This window comes from Pipistrellus hanaki, assembly GCF_964339955.1.
Source record: "Pipistrellus hanaki genome assembly, chromosome: 15".
NCBI lineage: Eukaryota > Metazoa > Chordata > Mammalia > Chiroptera > Vespertilionidae > Pipistrellus > Pipistrellus hanaki.
This window is the reverse complement of record NC_140517.1, coordinates 47445016-47462399: the sequence shown is the minus strand read 5'-3', so window position 1 is coordinate 47462399 and position 17384 is coordinate 47445016. Positions and strand designations below refer to the sequence as shown.

The 17384-nt window shown below is 58.6% G+C and overlaps 2 protein-coding genes across 2 annotated transcripts; both read left to right on the top strand.

The window, feature by feature from the left end:
* Positions 1-539: 539 nt before the first annotated feature.
* Positions 540-1943, top strand: CLDND2 (claudin domain containing 2; the record flags this gene model as incomplete). The annotated part of the gene is given in 5 exon segments (XM_084906908.1): positions 540-605; positions 669-810; positions 1009-1134; positions 1461-1537; positions 1539-1943. Coding segments are annotated over 5 exon segments (816 nt in total).
* A 1136-nt stretch (positions 1944-3079) lies between these two features.
* On the top strand, positions 3080-16101 carry ETFB (electron transfer flavoprotein subunit beta). The gene is made up of 6 exons (XM_084906245.1): positions 3080-3249; positions 9904-10062; positions 10840-10998; positions 13201-13263; positions 14915-15073; positions 15890-16101. Exons 1-6 carry the CDS (start codon positions 3193-3195, stop codon positions 16058-16060), a joined length of 768 nt encoding a protein of 255 aa, XP_084762371.1. The 5' UTR covers positions 3080-3192; the 3' UTR covers positions 16061-16101.
* The last annotated feature ends 1283 nt before the right edge of the window (positions 16102-17384 follow it).

Sequence of the window (17384 nt, the reverse complement as noted above, 5' to 3'; positions counted from 1 at the left end):
GTGGGAGGGGCTCTCAGGGGGTGGCAGGGTCTCTCGGGGGGGGGGTGGGAGGGGCTCTCAGAGGGGTGGGAGGGGCTAAGGGGGTGGGAGGGGCTCTCAGAGGGTGGGAGGGGCTCTCAGGGGGGTGGGAGGGGCTCTCAGGGGGGTGGGAGGGGCTAAGGGGGGGTGGCAGGGGCTCTCAGGGGGGTGAGAGGGGCTCTCAGGGGGGTGGGAGGGGCTCTCAGGGGGTGGGAGGGGCTCTCAGAGGGGTGGGAGGGGCTAAGGGGGTGGGAGGGGCTCTCAGGGGGTGGGAGGGGCTAAGGGGTGGGAGGGGCTCTCAGGGGATGGGAGGGGCTCTCAGAGGGGTGGGAGGGGCTCTCAGGGGGTGGGAGGGGCTCTCAGGGGGGAGGGGCTCTCAGGGGGTGGGAGGGGCTCTCAGGGGGGTGGGGGGTTAAGGGGGGTGGCAGGGTCTCTCAGGGGGGGTGGCAGGGGCTCTCAGGGGGGTGGGAGGGTGTTGGCCAATGCAGCCTGTGCGTGGCCCTCCGCAGCAGCCTCAGGGCATGGGGGTGAAGCGGAGCCTCCAGCGCGGGGGCACCCTGCTGGGCCTCCTGGCCAACACCTCCACGGTGCCCTCCATGGCCACCAACCACTAGATCCGCTTCCCCGCGGGGCACGGCGGCCTGTGGCAGGACTGCACCCAGGGCACCTGCTCCAAAACGCCCTGCGAGTGTGAGGCCCAGGCCATCCGGATGGTGTCAGACCCCCCACCCCCAACCCCAGCTCCCACGACCCAGACCGCCCCAGCACTGACCGCAGCCGGCCCCTCCTCTGGTCCCTCCCCCGGGGGGCGCCCGCCCCACAGCCTCAGATCTAGCTGCCCCTACCAACATGACAGCTTTCCCCCCAGACAACTTTCAAACCCCTGACTGCTGCCAGTCCTGTGCCAGGGGGCGGGGGGCGGGCGGTGGCCAGCGGGGGGCGCTGCGCGGGGCTGAGGCGGCTGGCGGCTCTCCCCGGCCACACTGGAAGTGACCGGGGCGTGCATGGTGCTGGGGGCCGCCTTCGGCCTCGTGGGCTTGGTGATGGCACTGCGCATCCTGTGTCTGGAGGGCCACCCCCGGGCCTGGATCACGAGCGCTGTCTGCTTCCTCTGCGGTGAGACAGAATCAGCCCCCTCCACCCCCACCAGCCCCAGGGCTCCAGGGGTGCAGGGGTGCACGGGTCTGGACTCAGGGCCTTGGAGAGGGAGCCAAGGAGGGGGGCTGGCGACCCCAAGGAGGAACACAGCCAGAGAGGGTGGGGTCAGGGGGGCGGGACCCGGAGGAGGAGCTGGGCGAGGTCTTCTGCAGCTGAGAGGTCGGGAGGGGCGTGTTCATGGAGGTGGGGGCGTGGTCAGGGCGAGGGGAGAGATCTGGGTGGGGCCTGGGTGCAGCCCCCCCCCCCCCCCAGGCCACGCTAATCCGGCAGGTGGGCGGGGCCAGGCCTCCTGCTGCTGATCGCCCTGACCGGCTACACCTTGAAGTACGCGAGGAAAAGCGACGTCTCCTTCTGGTCCTATTTTTTCGGGGTGGCTGGCTGTACCGTCCTATATTCTCGCGGTTAACTCGGTCAGCGGGAAGGGGATGGAGGGGAATATCCGGGGGACCCTCCTCCCCGCACCAAGACTCCCCAGCCGCCCTGCCAGGAAACCCCACTGTCACCTCCAGGAGGGAACTCCCCAATATACTCCACTCCCGCTTTCACAGACCCCCCACAGAGATGCCCTAGGAGCCCCAAACCCCAGGCCCTTCCCGCCATCCGCCCCTGGATCTCCCCCCTCCTCCAAACCCCCTCCAGGCGCGCTCCTCTCCCTTCCTCCCGGCCAGGCTTCTGCTTTCTGCTGCCGAGCATCATCCTGCAGAGCACAGATGCCAACAGGGGGTTCCCGGGTGGCTTGTGACTGCATCCGGCCTGGGGCAGAATAAAGGAACCGCTCAGCTTCCCCCGCTGGCTCCGCCTGCCTTCCTTGGGGAGGTGAGGACTCGGGCACGGGCGACAGGCACACAGGTGGGAGCGTGACAGCGAAGAACACGGGGACCCGGGACAACGGGGGTCCATGGAGGTTCAGGGACATACAAGGACACAAACCTATAGGGAATATGGATCCCTGGGGGGGGGGGGGACACGGCATGGAGACACGAACATGGAGTGGACCAAGGACAAGGGTGCGGCCGTCGCTGGTGTCGCTCAGTGGCTAGAGCGCCGATCCTCGGATTGATGATTCCGGTCAAGGGCAGGAACCTCGGTTGCAGGCTAGATCTCCAGCCCAGAGCTGGGTGCGTGCGGGAGGCAACCAATCGAGGTGTCTCATATCCATGTTTCTCTCTTCTTTGTGTCTCCCCCTGCCTCTCTCAGGTGAGGATTAACAAAACAAAAGCAAAAAACAAAAAACAAATAATAATAATAATAATAATAATAATAATAATAAAACAGCCGAAACCGGATTGGCTTAGTGGATAGAGCGTCAGCCTGCGGAGTGAAAGGTTCCAGGTTCGATTCTGGTCAAGGGCATGTACCTTGGTTGCGGGCACATTCCCAGTCGGAGGTGTGCAAGAGGCAGTTGGTCTATGTTTCTCTCTCATCGATGTTTCTAACTTTCTATCCCTCTCCCTTCCTCTCTGTAAAAAAATCAGTAAAAATATATATATTTTAAAAAACACATGGATGTGGAGGGGGACGAGGATACGCGGTGCATGGGGAGGATGCAGAGCAAACCCAGGAGGGTTCAGGGGCGTGGGGACATCGGCTCGGAGTGGGCGTGGGGATACGTGCGCGGCGACTTTGAGAGGCGAGGAAGACCCAGGGAACTGGGGCAGGGGTAGATCGGAGGACGCGGGGAAAAGTTTGGAACGACTGGCGCCTTCCCTCCTCCGCTCCCTCCCCCGGAACCGACCTTTCCCCTAGTTCCCGGCCACGCCCCCTTCTCCTAGCCGGTGTCCCGTACCCGCCGGGTTCCGCCTCTCTCTCTGGAACACGCTTCCCATTGGCCCGCAGCCGTTTGACACACCTCCCTCGCTCCGGCCTTTCGATTGGTCCTTTGTTGGGCGGAGGCGGGCACCGCAGAGTTGACTGGCTGGCGGCCCGGGCGCAGGCGCAGAGCAGGGCGAGGGGCGGGGCCTCGGGGCCTAGGGCCGGTGGGTGCGGCCTGACCCCGCAGGTGGCCGCGGCTGGAAGATGGCGGAGCTGCGCGCGCTGGTGGCTGTCAAGAGGGTCATCGACTTCGCCGTGAAGGTGACCGGGCCCCCCCTTCTCCCACCTTCCCCGTGCCCCGCGGCCGTGTGCTTCCGGGGTCACGAGCGCACCTTGTTTAGGGGGGTCTTCTCGTAACCTCTGATCTCTGCCCTCTAAACCCTCCCCCCCCCCCCCCCCACGTCAAAGTCACACCTGAGGGCAAAGATCGAGCGATTGTGAGGTCTGACTGTCGATCGACCCCGTTTCCTTTCCTCCGCTTCTGAACTCACTGCCTTGATCATTGCGTGCAGGGCGAGCTACCGCCTCTTATTTTTCTGACCCGCTGGTGGAGTCGTGTTCCCTGCTTAACACGTGGAGAAACTGAGGCACGGAGCGGCCCCTGAGCCGTTAAGGGGCGGGGCCGGGATTCCCTTCCAGGTCCGTCTACTCCTCAGCCCAGCCGGTGCCCTGCACACAAGCCATACTTTCCCCGCCGGGCGGCATTGCACACCCCACGGACTGTGGACTGTACCACAGAACAGGAATCCAGCTGCCATGGAGCTCAGGCCAGGTGCCGAGGGAACCCAGACCCGCAGAGCTGGAGAGGAGGGAGAAGTCGGAAGCCAGTCTGATCAGTTGGTGGGATGGCTCACATCCTCCAGGAGACCGGTTTGGGGATGTCTCTCCGAGCGCCTGGCTCGTCCCCAGAGAGAAGCCGGTGTGGACAGAGGCGAGAATCAGACACACTGCCCCAGGCCACTTCCTTTCAGTACCTGTCCTGTCCCCCTGCCCCTCACCCCCCCACAGCAGACCAGGAGCCTGCCTCAGTGTCCCCAGCATCACCCAGCACAGGACCTGGCGTGCTGGAGGCCTCAGGCGGGTGGATCTGGGGTCCCTGCCAGGTTGGGGTCTGAAAACGTCAGTGATTATAACAGTTCACCTTATATCAGCGATATTTATCTGTTCACCAGGCAGCATTCTAAGTCCTGGGCCGAGATGAGCCCATTTAGTCCTTTCAGCTTCCTCCAGGCCAGCGTTTCCAACCAGGGTGGCAGGGCTCCCTGCTGTGCCGCCAGAACTTTTAGAGCACTGACCCCATACCCCTTAGACTGTTAAAAAAAAAAAAAAAAAAAATGACAACAGCCAACACATCACTAGCCATCCAATGTGAATGAGTCCAATTTTTTTTTGGTCAGATCGGCAAAAAGCATCATAATTTTTTAAAAATATATTTTTTATTGATTTTTTATAGAGAGGAAGAGAGAGATAGAGAGTTAGAAACATCGATGAGAGAGAGTCATTGATCAGCTGCCCCTTTCACATCCCCCACCGGGGATATGCCCAAAACCAAGGTACATGCCCCTGACCAGAATCAAACCCGGGGTCCTTTAGTCCGATGTTCTATCCACTGAGCCAGACCGGTTTTGGCTAGCATCATAAATTTTATGGTGTGCAGAATTTTAGTCCTTGATATGTGCAATGAAAGAGATTAAAAATTGATGCTCTAGATTTATTTATATTTTTAAAATATATTTTTATTTATTTCAGAGATGAAGGGAGAGGTAGATAGAAACATCAAAGATGAGAGAATATAATTGATTGGCTGCCTTCTGCACGCCCCCTACTGGGGATCAAGTCCACAACCTGGGCCTGTGCCCTTGATCGGAATCGAACCCTGGACCCTTCAGTCCGCAGGCCAACACTCTATCCACTAAGCCAAACCAGCTAGGGCTCACTGCTCTATAGTTATCTATTTGTTTGTTTTTAAATATATTTTTACTGATTTCAGAGAGGGAGAGAGAGGGAGGGATAAAAACATCAATGATGAGAGAATCATGGATCGGCTGCCTCCTGCATGCTCCCCACTGGGGATGGAGCCCACAACCTGGGCATGTGCCCTTGACTGGAATTGAACCCCAGACCCTTCAGTCTGCAGGCTGATGCTCTATCCACTGAGCCACACCAGCTAGGGCTGCTCTAGATTTATTAATCCCATTGGGCAGGTGAGAAAACTGAGGCCCGTGAAGGTTCCGTTACTTGTCTAGTCGGCAGTGACTGGCAGTATGGAACCACAGGCAAGCCCTGCCCCAGCTGCCCTCCTCCCCTCCCACTCACAGCCGCCCGGCCTCCTGGCCGCTCTGGCAGAGGCGTGGGCCCCAGGCGTGTGGAGACTTGCTCCTCTCGGGTTTTTGGGATTCCATTCTGCTGTTTTCCTCCGGCCTCCCACTGATCCTTTGGGCTCTGTAGCCCCCAATACCCCCACCCCCGGGCCTCTGACCCAGCTCCCTGCCCCGGTCCCTGGCCTGAGGTGCCTGGGGCCCTATCTGTCTCCCCACCGGGCAGGCTCACGTTGAACTCAGCTGTGAGTCCCAGATCGCCCAGCCTGGGGCCCTGCAGGGGTGCCTCCGCTGTGTGTGCCCCGAGAGGGTAATGTGCAGCCTTTTGGTATCCACTCCTGAACTTGGCTGAAGTGTGGGTGCTGCCTGCCCCCACCCCCACCCCCCAACAGTCCCGGGGCCTCCTCCATGGCATCCTGTCTCAGAGGGATGTGTCTGTTGATGTCCCTTTCTGAACAAATACATGATTCCAACACTGGCGACAGCCTAATCGCCGGGCCAGAGACGGGCACCGCTCCTTCCTCCACCTCCCCCAGCCCATCGGCTCTCAGCCCCAACCCCCTGCCCCCTCCATCTCCCTCTTCTCTAGCCTCATGGGCACAGCAGTTGAGGCCTCACCTTCTCCCACCTGGACCCTTGCCCCAGCCTCCTTCCCAGCTCCTGGCTCTCCCCTGCAGCCCGGACCCTCCCAGCCTCAGGGGTCTCCTTGCCCCCCAGTGGCCCAGCACCCTCAGGACAAAGTCTCACCCCTCAGCCCAGGGTTCAAGGCCCCTCCAGGTTCGGCCCTGGTCCCCTGTTCAGCCATCGGCATCCCTCCTGCCTCGGGCTTTCGTCCCAGCTGTGCCTTCTGCCTGGGCACCTTCCTCTTCCCCCTCCAACCTCTGCTTCTCGTGCCCCTGCCATGTCCTGCCTCACTCCGGCCTGGACCTGCTGCATATCAGAGCTCAGTGAATCAGCACCGCTTCCTCCAGGAAGCCCTCCATCTTGCCTCCTCAGGCTGTCTTGGTGCGCCTCTGGGTGCCTCTGCGGGCCCCGGGCTTCCCTTTCTTAGCCTCCCCACACTGAACTAGGATCCTGTTTACCCAGATGGCAGCCCCCAGCCCAGCAATTCCTTCCGGGGTGTGCCGGCTCTGGGAACCCCTGTGTTCCCAGCCTCTCTCCCTCACTCCTTCCAGTCTTTGTTCAAAGGCCTCTGGGAGGCCTTCCCTGCTCACCTGCCTGAATCTCAGCGGCACAGTCGCTGTCTGCTTCCTTGTGTCCCCCCTGTCCCCCTCCCCCCCCCCCCCCCAACCTGTATCACTTTGGGACCCGCGAGGTAGTTTACAGGTTTCTTGCTTTGGTGACCGTCTCCCCTCCAGGATCTGAGCTCTGGCTGGGAGGAGGGTCTGTCTGGTGCGGTCACTGCCATCTGGGTTAGACAGCGGGTGCTCTGCCGGAAGGCTCAGAGTGGAGACTCCGAGCCCACCTGCCCGGGCCTACGTCCTGCTGTGTGGCCTTCGGGGAGTTGCTTAGCTTCTCTGAGCCTCATTTTCCTCCTCTGAACACCAGGGATAACGCTAGTACTTCCTTTATGGGTTGTGGTGAAGATTAAATAAGCTCTTCAAACAGTACCCAGCACGCCGTAAATGTGGGCTAGTGTTCAGTGATATTATTATTGGAGCAATAGCGCTGGAAGTTTATTTAGTCATTTATTCAAAGCATTTAACAAATGCTCTGCTCAGTGTGAATGTGGGTGTCTGTGTGTGTGTCTCTGGCTGTGTATGTGTTTGTGTCACTGTCTCTATGCTGTGTGTGTTTGTCTTTGTGCTCTGTGTGAATGTGTCTCCGGCTGTCCATGTGTGTGTCTGTGTCTCCCTGTGTGTGTATATCTGTGTGTCTCTGTGAGTGTATGTGTCTGTGTCTCTCTGGGTGTGTCTCTGGCTGTCTGTGAGTGCATCAGTCTCTGTGACTGTGTGTGTGTCTGTGTCTCTGAGTGTCTCTGTCTCTGTGTCTGTGTGTCTGTCTCTGTGTGTGTCTGTATGTCTGCGTGTCTGTGTCTGTCTCTGTGTGTCTGTGTCTGTGAGTGTGTCTGTCTTTGTGACTGTGTGTGTATCTATGTCTGTGAGTGTGTCTGTCTCTGTGACTGTGTGTGTGTCTGTGTGTCTGTGTGTCTGTCTCTGTGTCTGTGTTCTGTCTCTGTATCTGTGTGTGTCTCTGTGTCTGTGTGTGTCTCTGTGTCTGTGAATGTGTCTATCTCTGTGTGTCTGTGTCTGTGTCTCTGTGTGTCTGTGTCTGTCTCTGTCTGTGTGTCTGTGTCTGTGAGTGTGTCTGTGTCTGTTTCTGTGTCTGCGTGTCTGTGTCTGTGTCTCTATGTGTATCTAGGCCCCAGGGTATTAATAGGCATTTGGCATCCCACTAACACCACTTCTGGCCAAGGACACAGTTCCATGATGACGTTTAACCTTTAGGCTTTCAGGCCCAAGGAGAGGCTGGGGCAGTGCTGGGTCCGTGATTAGAGAGAAGCATCCATGATGAGAGAAAGTCATTGTGTGTCTGTGTCTGTGTGTCTGTTTCCTTAAGGAGGACCCTCCAAAGAAAGGAAACTTAGGGCCCCCAAACCCAGTTCCCTCTCTGGGCCTGCCCCGGCCAGCCACGCCTCCTCTCGGTTCTGGGAGCCCATGGCGCTGCCTCCTGCTCTGGGCATGGCCGGCACCTCCCTGCCCCTCAGGTCACAGGTGCCGCCGCTGAGGGCTGTGAGCCTTCTTCGTCTGCCCCCACCCGGTGTCCTGCTGGCGGGCCTCAGAGCGCGGACCGCTGCTGGGCGCTTGGCTGCTGGCCTGGCCTGCTGGCTGCTGTCTCCCACCTGGCGTGGGCTGTCCTGCTTGCTGCGTCCTGGTCCCTCTGAGAGCCCTGAAGCCCCAGCTCACGCCCTGTGACTCCCCTGGTGGAAGAGTCTGGAGGACAGAACCGAACAGAACAGAAGCCCTTGGACCTTGGCCAGGGCTCAGGAGGGGCTGTTGGCAATCATTTGGTAGAAACCCGCTTGGAGCCCTGGCCGGTTTGGCTCAGTGGCTAGAGTGTCAGCCTGTGGACTGAAGGGTCCCAGGTTCGATTCCAGGCAAGGGCAACTGGGGTTGCGGGCTTAATCCCCAGTAGGGGGCGTGCAGGAGGCAATTCTGACTCATCATTGATGTTTCTCTCTCCCTCTCCCTTCCTCCTCTCTGGAAAGAAAAAAAAAATAGTGAACAGACAGGAGCAGGTTCTAACTGCATCACTGTTAGCAGGTCCTCAGTCATCGGCTAACGGAGGTGTGGGTTTCTATGTTAGCTCTGCACCTGCCCTGTACCAGGCACCATCTAGGCCAGACCAAACAGACATCCATTCCTATCCTCTGGGAGTTGGCATTCTGGTGGGAGAAGCTGGGTCAGACATTGTAAGCACAGTGTATGGCATAGGTTAGCTAGCCACGTGCAATCAGAAGAACTAAAGAGATAAAGGGGTGGGTGGGGAGAGTTGGGAGGGTGCATTTTATTTTTAAAAAATATGTTTTTATAGATTTGAGGGAGAGAGAGAGAAACCTTGACCGGCTGCCTCCTGCACCGGATAGAACCCACAGCCAGGGCATGTGCACTGGAGTCTTGGTGTGTGGGATGGCGCTGAGCCAGCTGAGCCACACCGGCCCTGGTGGGGAGCAGCATTTCGAATAGGATGGGGGAGGAGCCAGGGGAATGTCTGGGGTGTTTGGGGGGACACGTGCCGTGTCCTTAGCACAGGTTCTCGTGAAAAAACACGGATTTGGCCCCTGGTTTTTGCTCCAGTTGCATTTCTTTTTTTCTTTTCTTTCTTTTTTTTTTTTCTTTTTTTTTTTTTAATATATTTTATTGATTTTTCAGAGAGGAAGAGAGAGGGATAGAGAGTTAGAAACATCTATGAGAGAGAATCATCGATCAGCTGCCTCTTGCACACCCCCTACTGGGGATGTGCCCGCAACCAAGGTACATGCCCTTGACCGGAATCGAACCTGTGACCTTTTAGTCCGCAGACTGACACTCTATCCACTGGGCCAAACCCGTCTCGGCCCGTTGCATTTCTTGAGAGTAAATTCATCCAGTTCTGAAATGTGAGCCTTACTTTTGCAGTTAAAATGACTTTTTTATAAAAACAAACATATTTTATTGATTTTTTACAGAGAGGAAGGGAGAGGGATAGAGAGATAGAAACATCGATGAGAGAGAATCATTGATCAGCTGCCTCTTGCACACCCCCTACTGGGGATGTGCCCACAACCAAGGTACATGCCCTTGACCGGAATCGAACCTGTGACCTTTTAGTCCGCAGACTGACACTCTATCCACTGGGCCAAAGCGGCCAGGGCTAAAATGACTTTTTAAAAACGAGAGGATGGTGATAGAAAATGATAGTTATCCATTTTCTCTTTTTCCACCACTCCTCATCCCACATCTCTGCTTCTGCCATGCCAGCAGGAGGGGCTGTCACACCCACCAGCCCCAGAGAGGACGGTGTAGGGGAGCAGTAAGGGTCCGGGTGTCCCCCGCTGGGCGAGGGTTGGGGCCGTGGCCCAGGCCCTGACCCCGCCCCTCCCCTCCTGGCTGCACAGATCCGAGTGAAGCCGGACAAGACGGGTGTGGTCACCGATGGCGTGAAGCACTCCATGAACCCCTTCTGCGAGATCGCCGTGGAGGAGGCCGTGCGGCTCAAGGAGAAGAAGCTGGTGAAGGAGGTCATTGCTGTCAGCTGCGGGCCCAGCCAGTGCCAGGTGCCGGCCGGGAGGGGTGCTCGCCGGACCCCTGGGTCTGAGGGAGGAGGGGCTGGGGGCTGGAGGCCTGGGTCTGAGGGAGGAGGGGTGGGGGCCTGGACTCCTGGGTCTGAGGGAGGAGGGGCTGGGGGCCCGGACCCCTGGTTCTGAGGGAGAGGGGCTGGGGGCCCGGACTCCTGGGTCTGAGGGAGGAGGGGCTGGGGCCTGGACCCCTGGGTCTGAGGAAGGAGGGGCTGGGTTCTGGGCTCCTGGGTCTGAGGGAGGAGGGGCTGGGGGCCTGGACCCCTGGGTCTGAGGGAGGAGGGGCTGGGGGCCCGGGCTCTTGGGTCTGAGGGAGGAGTTGCTGGGGGCCTGGGCTCCTTGGTCTGAGGGAGGAGGGGCTGGGGGCCTGGACCCCTGGGTTTGAGGGAGGAGGGGCTGGGGGTCTGGACTCCTGGGTCTGAGGGAGGAGGGGCTGGGGGCCTGGGCCCCTGGGTCTGAGGGAGGAGGGGCTGGGGGCCCAGGCTCTTGGGTCTGAGGGAGGAGTTGCTGGGGGCCTGGGCTCCTTGGTCTGAGGGAGGAGGGGCTGGGGGCCTGGACCCCTGGATTTGAGGGAGGAGGGGCTGGGGGTCTGGACTCCTGGGTCTGAGGGAGGAGGGGCTGGGGGCCTGGACCCCTGGGTCTGAGGGAGGAGGGGCTGGGGGCCTGGGCTCCTGGGTCTGAGGGAGGAGGGGCTGGGGTTCAGGCTCCTGGATCCCCTGATGCTGGGAGCCAAGCCAAACCCCCTCTCTCCGCCAGGAGACCCTCCGCACTGCCCTGGCCATGGGCGCAGACCGCGGCATCCACGTGGAGGTGCCGGCTGCAGAGGCCGAGCGCCTGGGGCCCCTGCAGGTGGCCCGGGTCCTGGCCAAGCTGGCAGAGAAGGAGAAGGTGGGCCTGGTGCTGCTGGGCAAGCAGGTGGGTGCCAGCCCTCCCCCTTCCCCCTTCCCCACCTCTTCCCTGCCTGGGAGGGGGAGGCCTTAGGTGAGAGGCACGTGACTCAGGCCCAGGCTCGTGGGTCCCAGGCCGAGCGGCTGGGGCTTTGCTATCCCTGCTCCAGAGTCTGAAAGAAGGTCCCCTTAGTGTCTGTGAGGTGGGATTGGAACCCTGGGGGCCTGGGCCCCCGCCCATGGGACAGAGCAGAGACAGATGTGCTGGAGCCGTGGTCGGCAAACTGCGGCTCGTGAGCCACGTGTGGCTCTTTGGCCTCTTGAGTGTGGCTCTTCCACAAAACGCCACGGCCTGGGCGAGTCTATTTTGAAGAAGTGGTCTTAGAAGAAGTTTAAGTTTTAAAAATGTGGCTCTCAGAAGAAATTTCAATCATTGTCCTGTTGATATTTGGCTCTGGTGACTAATGAGTTTGCCGACCTCTGGTGCTAGAGGAACAGGGCCTGTAGAGAGGCTGGGAGGGAGGACTGGAGGGAGAAAGGATGGGAGGGAGAAAGGAGGACTGGAGGGAGGAAGGAGGAGGAAGGATGGGAGGGAGGAGGGAGATGGGTGGGAGAAGGGAGGACGGGAGGGAGGAGGGGGGGGCTGTGCACATTGGCTTGGAGGGTGGGGCATCCACATGGGTTCTGCCCGAGGCCTGGGCTTGAACAGAGACCTGAGGCCATCAGGGGGCACTGGGGAGCCTCGGGCTCTGTGAGCACGGAGGGAGGGCCCAGCTGTGGTGCAGGAAGACCCGGTGAGGAGTGGCCGGAAGGGGTTTGGGGAGGAGGGAGGGGCTAACAGTGCTCTGGGGCGAGAACTCAGCTAGAACATCCCAGGACACCCGGGAGACCCTTCCTCGGGGTCGGCCTCCCTCCCCCCCCATCAGGACAGACCTGGAGGCTCACCCGGGGGAAGAGCCACGGACAGACGGGGGCCGGGCGGGGAGATCATGAGGCTGAGAAAGGCCAGAGACAGCGAGGCGAGGTGGGGCGGTTGCTCAGAGGAGGCTCACCCCTGGGAGGCTCAGAGGTGGAGCTGGGGTCCCCGCGGGGAGACCAGCATTCCAGGGGGCTGGCTCAGCCTGGGGCGAGGGGAGACCGATGGGCCCAGTCAGGTCACTGGGTGTCCTGCCCAAGCCAGGCAGCTGGAAACAGAGAGAGATGACAGCAGGGGAGTCAGAGTGAAAATCAGGAAACTGAGGCAGGGTCTAATCAGAGAGGAGGCCAAAAAGGCATGGTCTGGGTGGGGTGGGGTGGGGTGGTGAGGCGGCAGGAGGGGGAGGATTTGGGTGTCACACCAGCTCCCCAGGTGAAGGGTGCTGGCGGCATGGCCTATTGAAGCTTCCTGCACCCGCTGGTGGTGCTCAGCTCTGGTGCCCTGCGTGTCCGGGACAGCTCCTGGGGCCCGGGCCTCCTGCTGGGGGCCTGTTGGATGAACTGGCCATGTCGCTCTTTGCTGTAGGTTGCAGAATCACAGCTCAGACCGGCTTAGCCAAAAAGTGACCTAATTAGCTCATGTGAGGAGAGCTTCAGGCACAGCGTGATCCAGGGCCCCCCTGTGCTCCAGACTCCGCTCCTCTGTCTTGGCTTCACTCTCTGCGTCTCCATCCAGGCTCCCCTCACGCCAACCCCATGACCCCAGCAGAAACGAGAGCCTCTTTCCCAAGGGCTGCAGCCCAGCTCTCAGGGCTCACTCTCCATGGGTCCGGCTGGAGTTATCGTTCATTCCTGAGCCAATCACTGGAGCCAGGGACAGAATGTTCCCATTGGCCCAGATCCCATTCACTGGGCTCTCCGGCGTGGCCCGCCCTGGGCCTGGCTCACCCATGGGAGGATTCTGTGAATATTTAGGCGGGGCTGAGATTTGGCCTTGGGGATGCTGGGTGCCCCTGGATGAGTGGCTGTCTGTCTCTGGGTCCTGTTGAGGGGAGGGGATCACTCTAGACCTGGAATCAGCAAACTGTGGTCCATGGGTATGACAATTTGGTAAATAAAGTTTTATTGGAACACCCACACAATCGTTCATGTATACAGACATGCGCTGTCTGTGGCTGCTCAGGCACTGCAGCGGCAGAGCTGAGGCTCCAGGGCAGAGACCACAGGACATCGCCGAACCCTGTTGCGGACAATTACTGCCCCAGTTGTGTGTGAGAAGCCCCCTTGTCATACGGTCTTCTCTTTCCCCTCTCAGGCCATCGATGACGACTGTAACCAGACGGGGCAGATGACGGCCGGGTTTCTGGACTGGCCACAGGTGGGTGAGGCTGGAGGGGGGAGTGCTTGCTGCGGGCCAGGCCTGGGGGGTCCGAACACGGCTACCTGTCCCTGCCCTTGCAGGGGGAGGCAGATGTAAAGCAGGACAGCAGGCAGGAAGGAGGAGTGCCCAGTGGGGACACCTGTTTTTGTCCCTAGCAACCCGTCCCCACCTCGGGGCCTTTGCACCTGCTGTTCCCCAGCCTGGAAAATGATCTGCTGAGATTATCTGTGTTTTTCACTCCCCTCTTCAGTGGAGACCTCTCGGACATCACCTCTTCTGAGAGGCCTTCCTTGCCCACCTCTACGAGATACTCACGCCCCCTCCAAACTCCGGATTCCCCAAGCCCCGCCTCTGCCAGTCCAATAGAAATGCAAGCCACAGGCGCAGTTTAAATTTTTCATAGCCACATTAAAAAAGTGCAAAGAAGCTGGCAAAATTAATTTTAACCATGTTGTAGTTAACCCATTATATCTTTTTAAAAATATATATATATTATTGGTTTTTTACAGAGAGGAAGAGAGAGGGATAGAGAGTTAGAAACATCAATGAGAGAGAATCATCAATCAGTTGCCTCTTGCACACTCCCTACTGAGGATGTGCCGCAACCAAGGTATATGCCCTTGACTGGAATCGAACTCGGGACCCTTCAGTCCCCAGGCTGATGCTCTATCCACTGAGCCAAACCGGTTTCGGCCCCATTATATCTTAAATGTCATTTCAACATGTAATCAATATAAAAAATACTGAACTATTTTGGATTCTTTTTAAAAACTTTTCCATTTCAGTATTTTTATTTTACTTTTCAATTACAGTTTATATTTGGTATTATTTTGTATTAGTTTTGAGTGGACATCATAGTGGTTAGATAATCATATCCTTTACAAAGTGATCCCCCTGGCATTTCAGGTACCCACCTGACACCATATATAATTATTACGATACTGGAGGCCCAGTGCATGAAATTCATGCACTGGAGGGGTGGGTCCCTCAGCCCGGCCTGCGCCCTCTTGCAGCCTGGGACCCATAGGGGGTTGGGCCTAAGCTGGCAGTCAGACATCCCTCTCACAGTCCAGGGCTCTCGCAGTCCGGGACCCCCTTACTCCTTACCGCCCACCTGCAATGAAAGCAAGAGAGGCTCCCGCCATTGCCGCTGCACTCGCCAGCCATGAGCCTGGCTTGCTGTGTTGAGCATCTGGTCCCTGGTGGTCAGTGCACATCATAACGACCGGTTGTTCCACAGTTCGGTTGATTTGCATAACAGGGTTTTATTATATAAGATTGGTTTCAGAGAGGAAGGGAGAAGGAGAGATAGAAATATTAATGGTGAGAGAGAATCAGTAATTGGTTGCCTCCTGCACACCCACCCCCTATTGGGTATTGAGCCTGCAACACTGGCCTGTGCCCTGACCAGAATCAAACAGGTGACTTCCGGTTCATGAGTTGACGCTCAACCACTGAGCCATGCCTGCTGCCCGGGGCCCCGCCCCCAGTATTTGAACTTGATGTCTATGGATCACCTTGCAGGATGCTTCCTCTTCTGTTGTCATTCATTCACGCCTCTGCTGTTCTCGCAGAGGAGCCAGTGGAGGACTGCTCGGGGCCTGCCCCGAACTAGTCTGCCCACTCCCCCTGCGCTGTCTCTCCCCAGGGCACCTTTGCCTCCCAGTTGACGCTGGAAGGGGACAAGGTGAAGGTGGAGCGGGAGGTGGACGGAGGCCTGGAGACGGTGCGCCTGAAGATGCCGGCCGTGGTGACCGCCGACCTGCGGCTCAATGAGCCCCGGTACGCCACGTTGCCAAACATCATGGTGAGCAGCTGGCAGATGGGTCACGGGGGCCTGGGGCGGGGCGTGCCGGAGGCCCCGTGCCGCCTCCCTGGTGTTCAGATGGGAGGAGACAGGATCCGAGGGACGTCTCATCCAAACAAAGGGATCACTGGCCATCTGGGCTGACAGAGAGGGTCCACGGGGCCATCTGTGCCCAGAACGAGGGCTCATGGGGCCGTTTAGCCAACAGGGCGGGCTTGCTGTTTACCTCAGCCAATGAAAGGGTTGATCAGACAATAAAGAGGGTTCCCCTTGTCCTTAACAACCAATAGGAACAGTTCATTATGGAATCCTAGACACATGAGGAGGGTTTATTGGGTCACCTCAGCTAGCGGGGAGAGTTCGGTGGGTCATCTTGGCTGGTAGGATAGGCTCAGTGAGTTACCTCAGCCAATAGGGAGGGTTCAGTGGGTCATCTAATCCAATAAGATGGGTTCATTGAGTCATGAGTCATGTCAGCCAATAAGGTGAGTTTAATGGATCAGTTTGGCCAAAAGTCCAATGAGTTATTACTGCCAGAGGGTGAATTTGCCAGTTCATTCGAGCCAGTGGAGGCTGTTGACTGAAGGAGGACGGACTCCGAAATCGGAGGGCTTCCCAGGTCACCCCAGGCAATAGTTGTTGTCTGTCTGCACCGGGTGTGGCCCTGTAAGGGCTCACACGTGTCCTGGCCAGTGGGCAGGTCCAGAAGGGTCCAGCCAGTGGGAGTCGTTCAGCGGATGTGGCACCCTGGGGGCCGCGGGGGGGCGGGCAGGGGGCTCTGCGGCGGCTTTGCGAGCTGTGGCCTCCCGTACGTAGAAAGCCAAGAAGAAGAAGATCGAGGTGCTCAAGGCCGGGGACCTGGGCGTGGACCTGACGTCCAAGCTCACCGTGGTGAGCGTGGAGGACCCGCCCCAGCGCACGGCCGGCGTCAAGGTGGAGACCACGGAGGACCTGGTGGCCAAGCTGAAGGAGATCGGGCGGATCTGAGCCCCGTCCGGGAAACTCGGCAATAAAACTCTGACTCCCGACGTCTGTCTCTGGTACCTCATTCTGTGGACACCCGTTCCTCGATTCATTCGACAAACACTCACTTAGTTTTCCTGAGCGCCGGGCCCCGTGCTGGGCCACGCCGGAGGCCCAGGTGAGTCACGTCCAGTCCTGGCCCCTGAGAAGCTTCCGTGTCGAAGTGGGGTGGACGTGGGCAAAGGCAACCGCGAGGTGGGGTGCCGGGTGCTGTACGCGGAGGCACTGGGGCCACCTGGGGCACCCGAGCAGGCCTGTGGGGTCAGAGGCTTCCCAGGGTGATGGCCTCTAAGTTGAGTCTTGAAAGACAAAAATACCAGTGAGGTGGGGTGGGGGTACGAAGGGCTTCATCTGAGAGGTGTTTGCTGTGGGCTCCTGGGTGCCAGGCCCCTGCGGAGACTTGGAGGGTTTATTGGGTCACCTCAGCTAGCAGGGAGAGTTCAGTGGGTCATCTTGGCGGGTAGGATGAGCTCAGTGAGTCACTCAGCCAATAGGGAGGGTTCAGTGGTCACCTCAGCCAATAGGGAGGGTTCAGTGGTCACCTCAGCCAATAGGGAGGGTTCAGTGGTCACCTCAGCCAATAGATTTCAGTGAGTCATCTAATCCAATAAGATGGGTTCATTGAGTCATGTCAGCCAATAGGGTGAGTCTAATGGATCAGTTTGGCCAAAAGTCCAATGAGTTATTACCACTAGAGGGTGAGTTTGCAGAGACACAAGAGGGAAGGAGACCAGAAGGTCTGATTCTGGTTGGGGAGGCAGACAAGCAAGAGATAATCAAAACCTGGTGCGGGGAAGAGCTGGGACTTGGACTCAGCCTTCGTGATACTCACTTTCACACTCACCAGCTGTGAGGTCTCGAGTGTGTTACTTTTACTTTTCGTCTCTGAGCCTCAGTCTGTTCACTTGGCCTTTTGAGACAGGAAGAGGCACGCGTAGTGGTTACAGGCCCGGGTCTGGATCCCGAGGCCCTGGGTTCGGATCCTGCCCCATCCCTGTCTCCAGGAGGACCTTCGACAACTACCTACTCTTTAAGCCCGAGTTTCCTCCTCCATCAGGCGCCATCAGTGACAGCCTGGCCTTCTGTTTGGTGGCGTAACCCAACAGCCCTTCAGTTTGTTCGTAAACCTGAGATTTGAGCTTGGCAGGGACGGCTTGGCTCAGAGAGGCCAGAGGAACGACATCCAAGATGGATCCATCACAGGCTTGTGAGCTGGCTGTTCACTAGGGGCCATTATACCTCCCCGTGCAGCTGCTTGGGCTTCCGCACAGCATGGCGGCTGCGCTCT

What these genes read in the sequence shown, in the direction of transcription:
- ETFB (XM_084906245.1), top strand. Translation starts at nt 3,193, where the DNA reads ATGGCGGAGCTGCGCGCGCTGGTGGCTGTCAAGAGGGTCATCGACTTC. An exon ending in GCGGGCCCAGCCAGTGCCAG is followed by an intron (nt 10,063 to 10,839) that starts GTGCCGGCCGGG and finishes TCTCTCCGCCAG; the next exon opens with GAGACCCTCCGCACTGCCCT. An exon ending in GGTTTCTGGACTGGCCACAG is followed by an intron (nt 13,264 to 14,914) that starts GTGGGTGAGGCT and finishes GTCTCTCCCCAG; the next exon opens with GGCACCTTTGCCTCCCAGTT.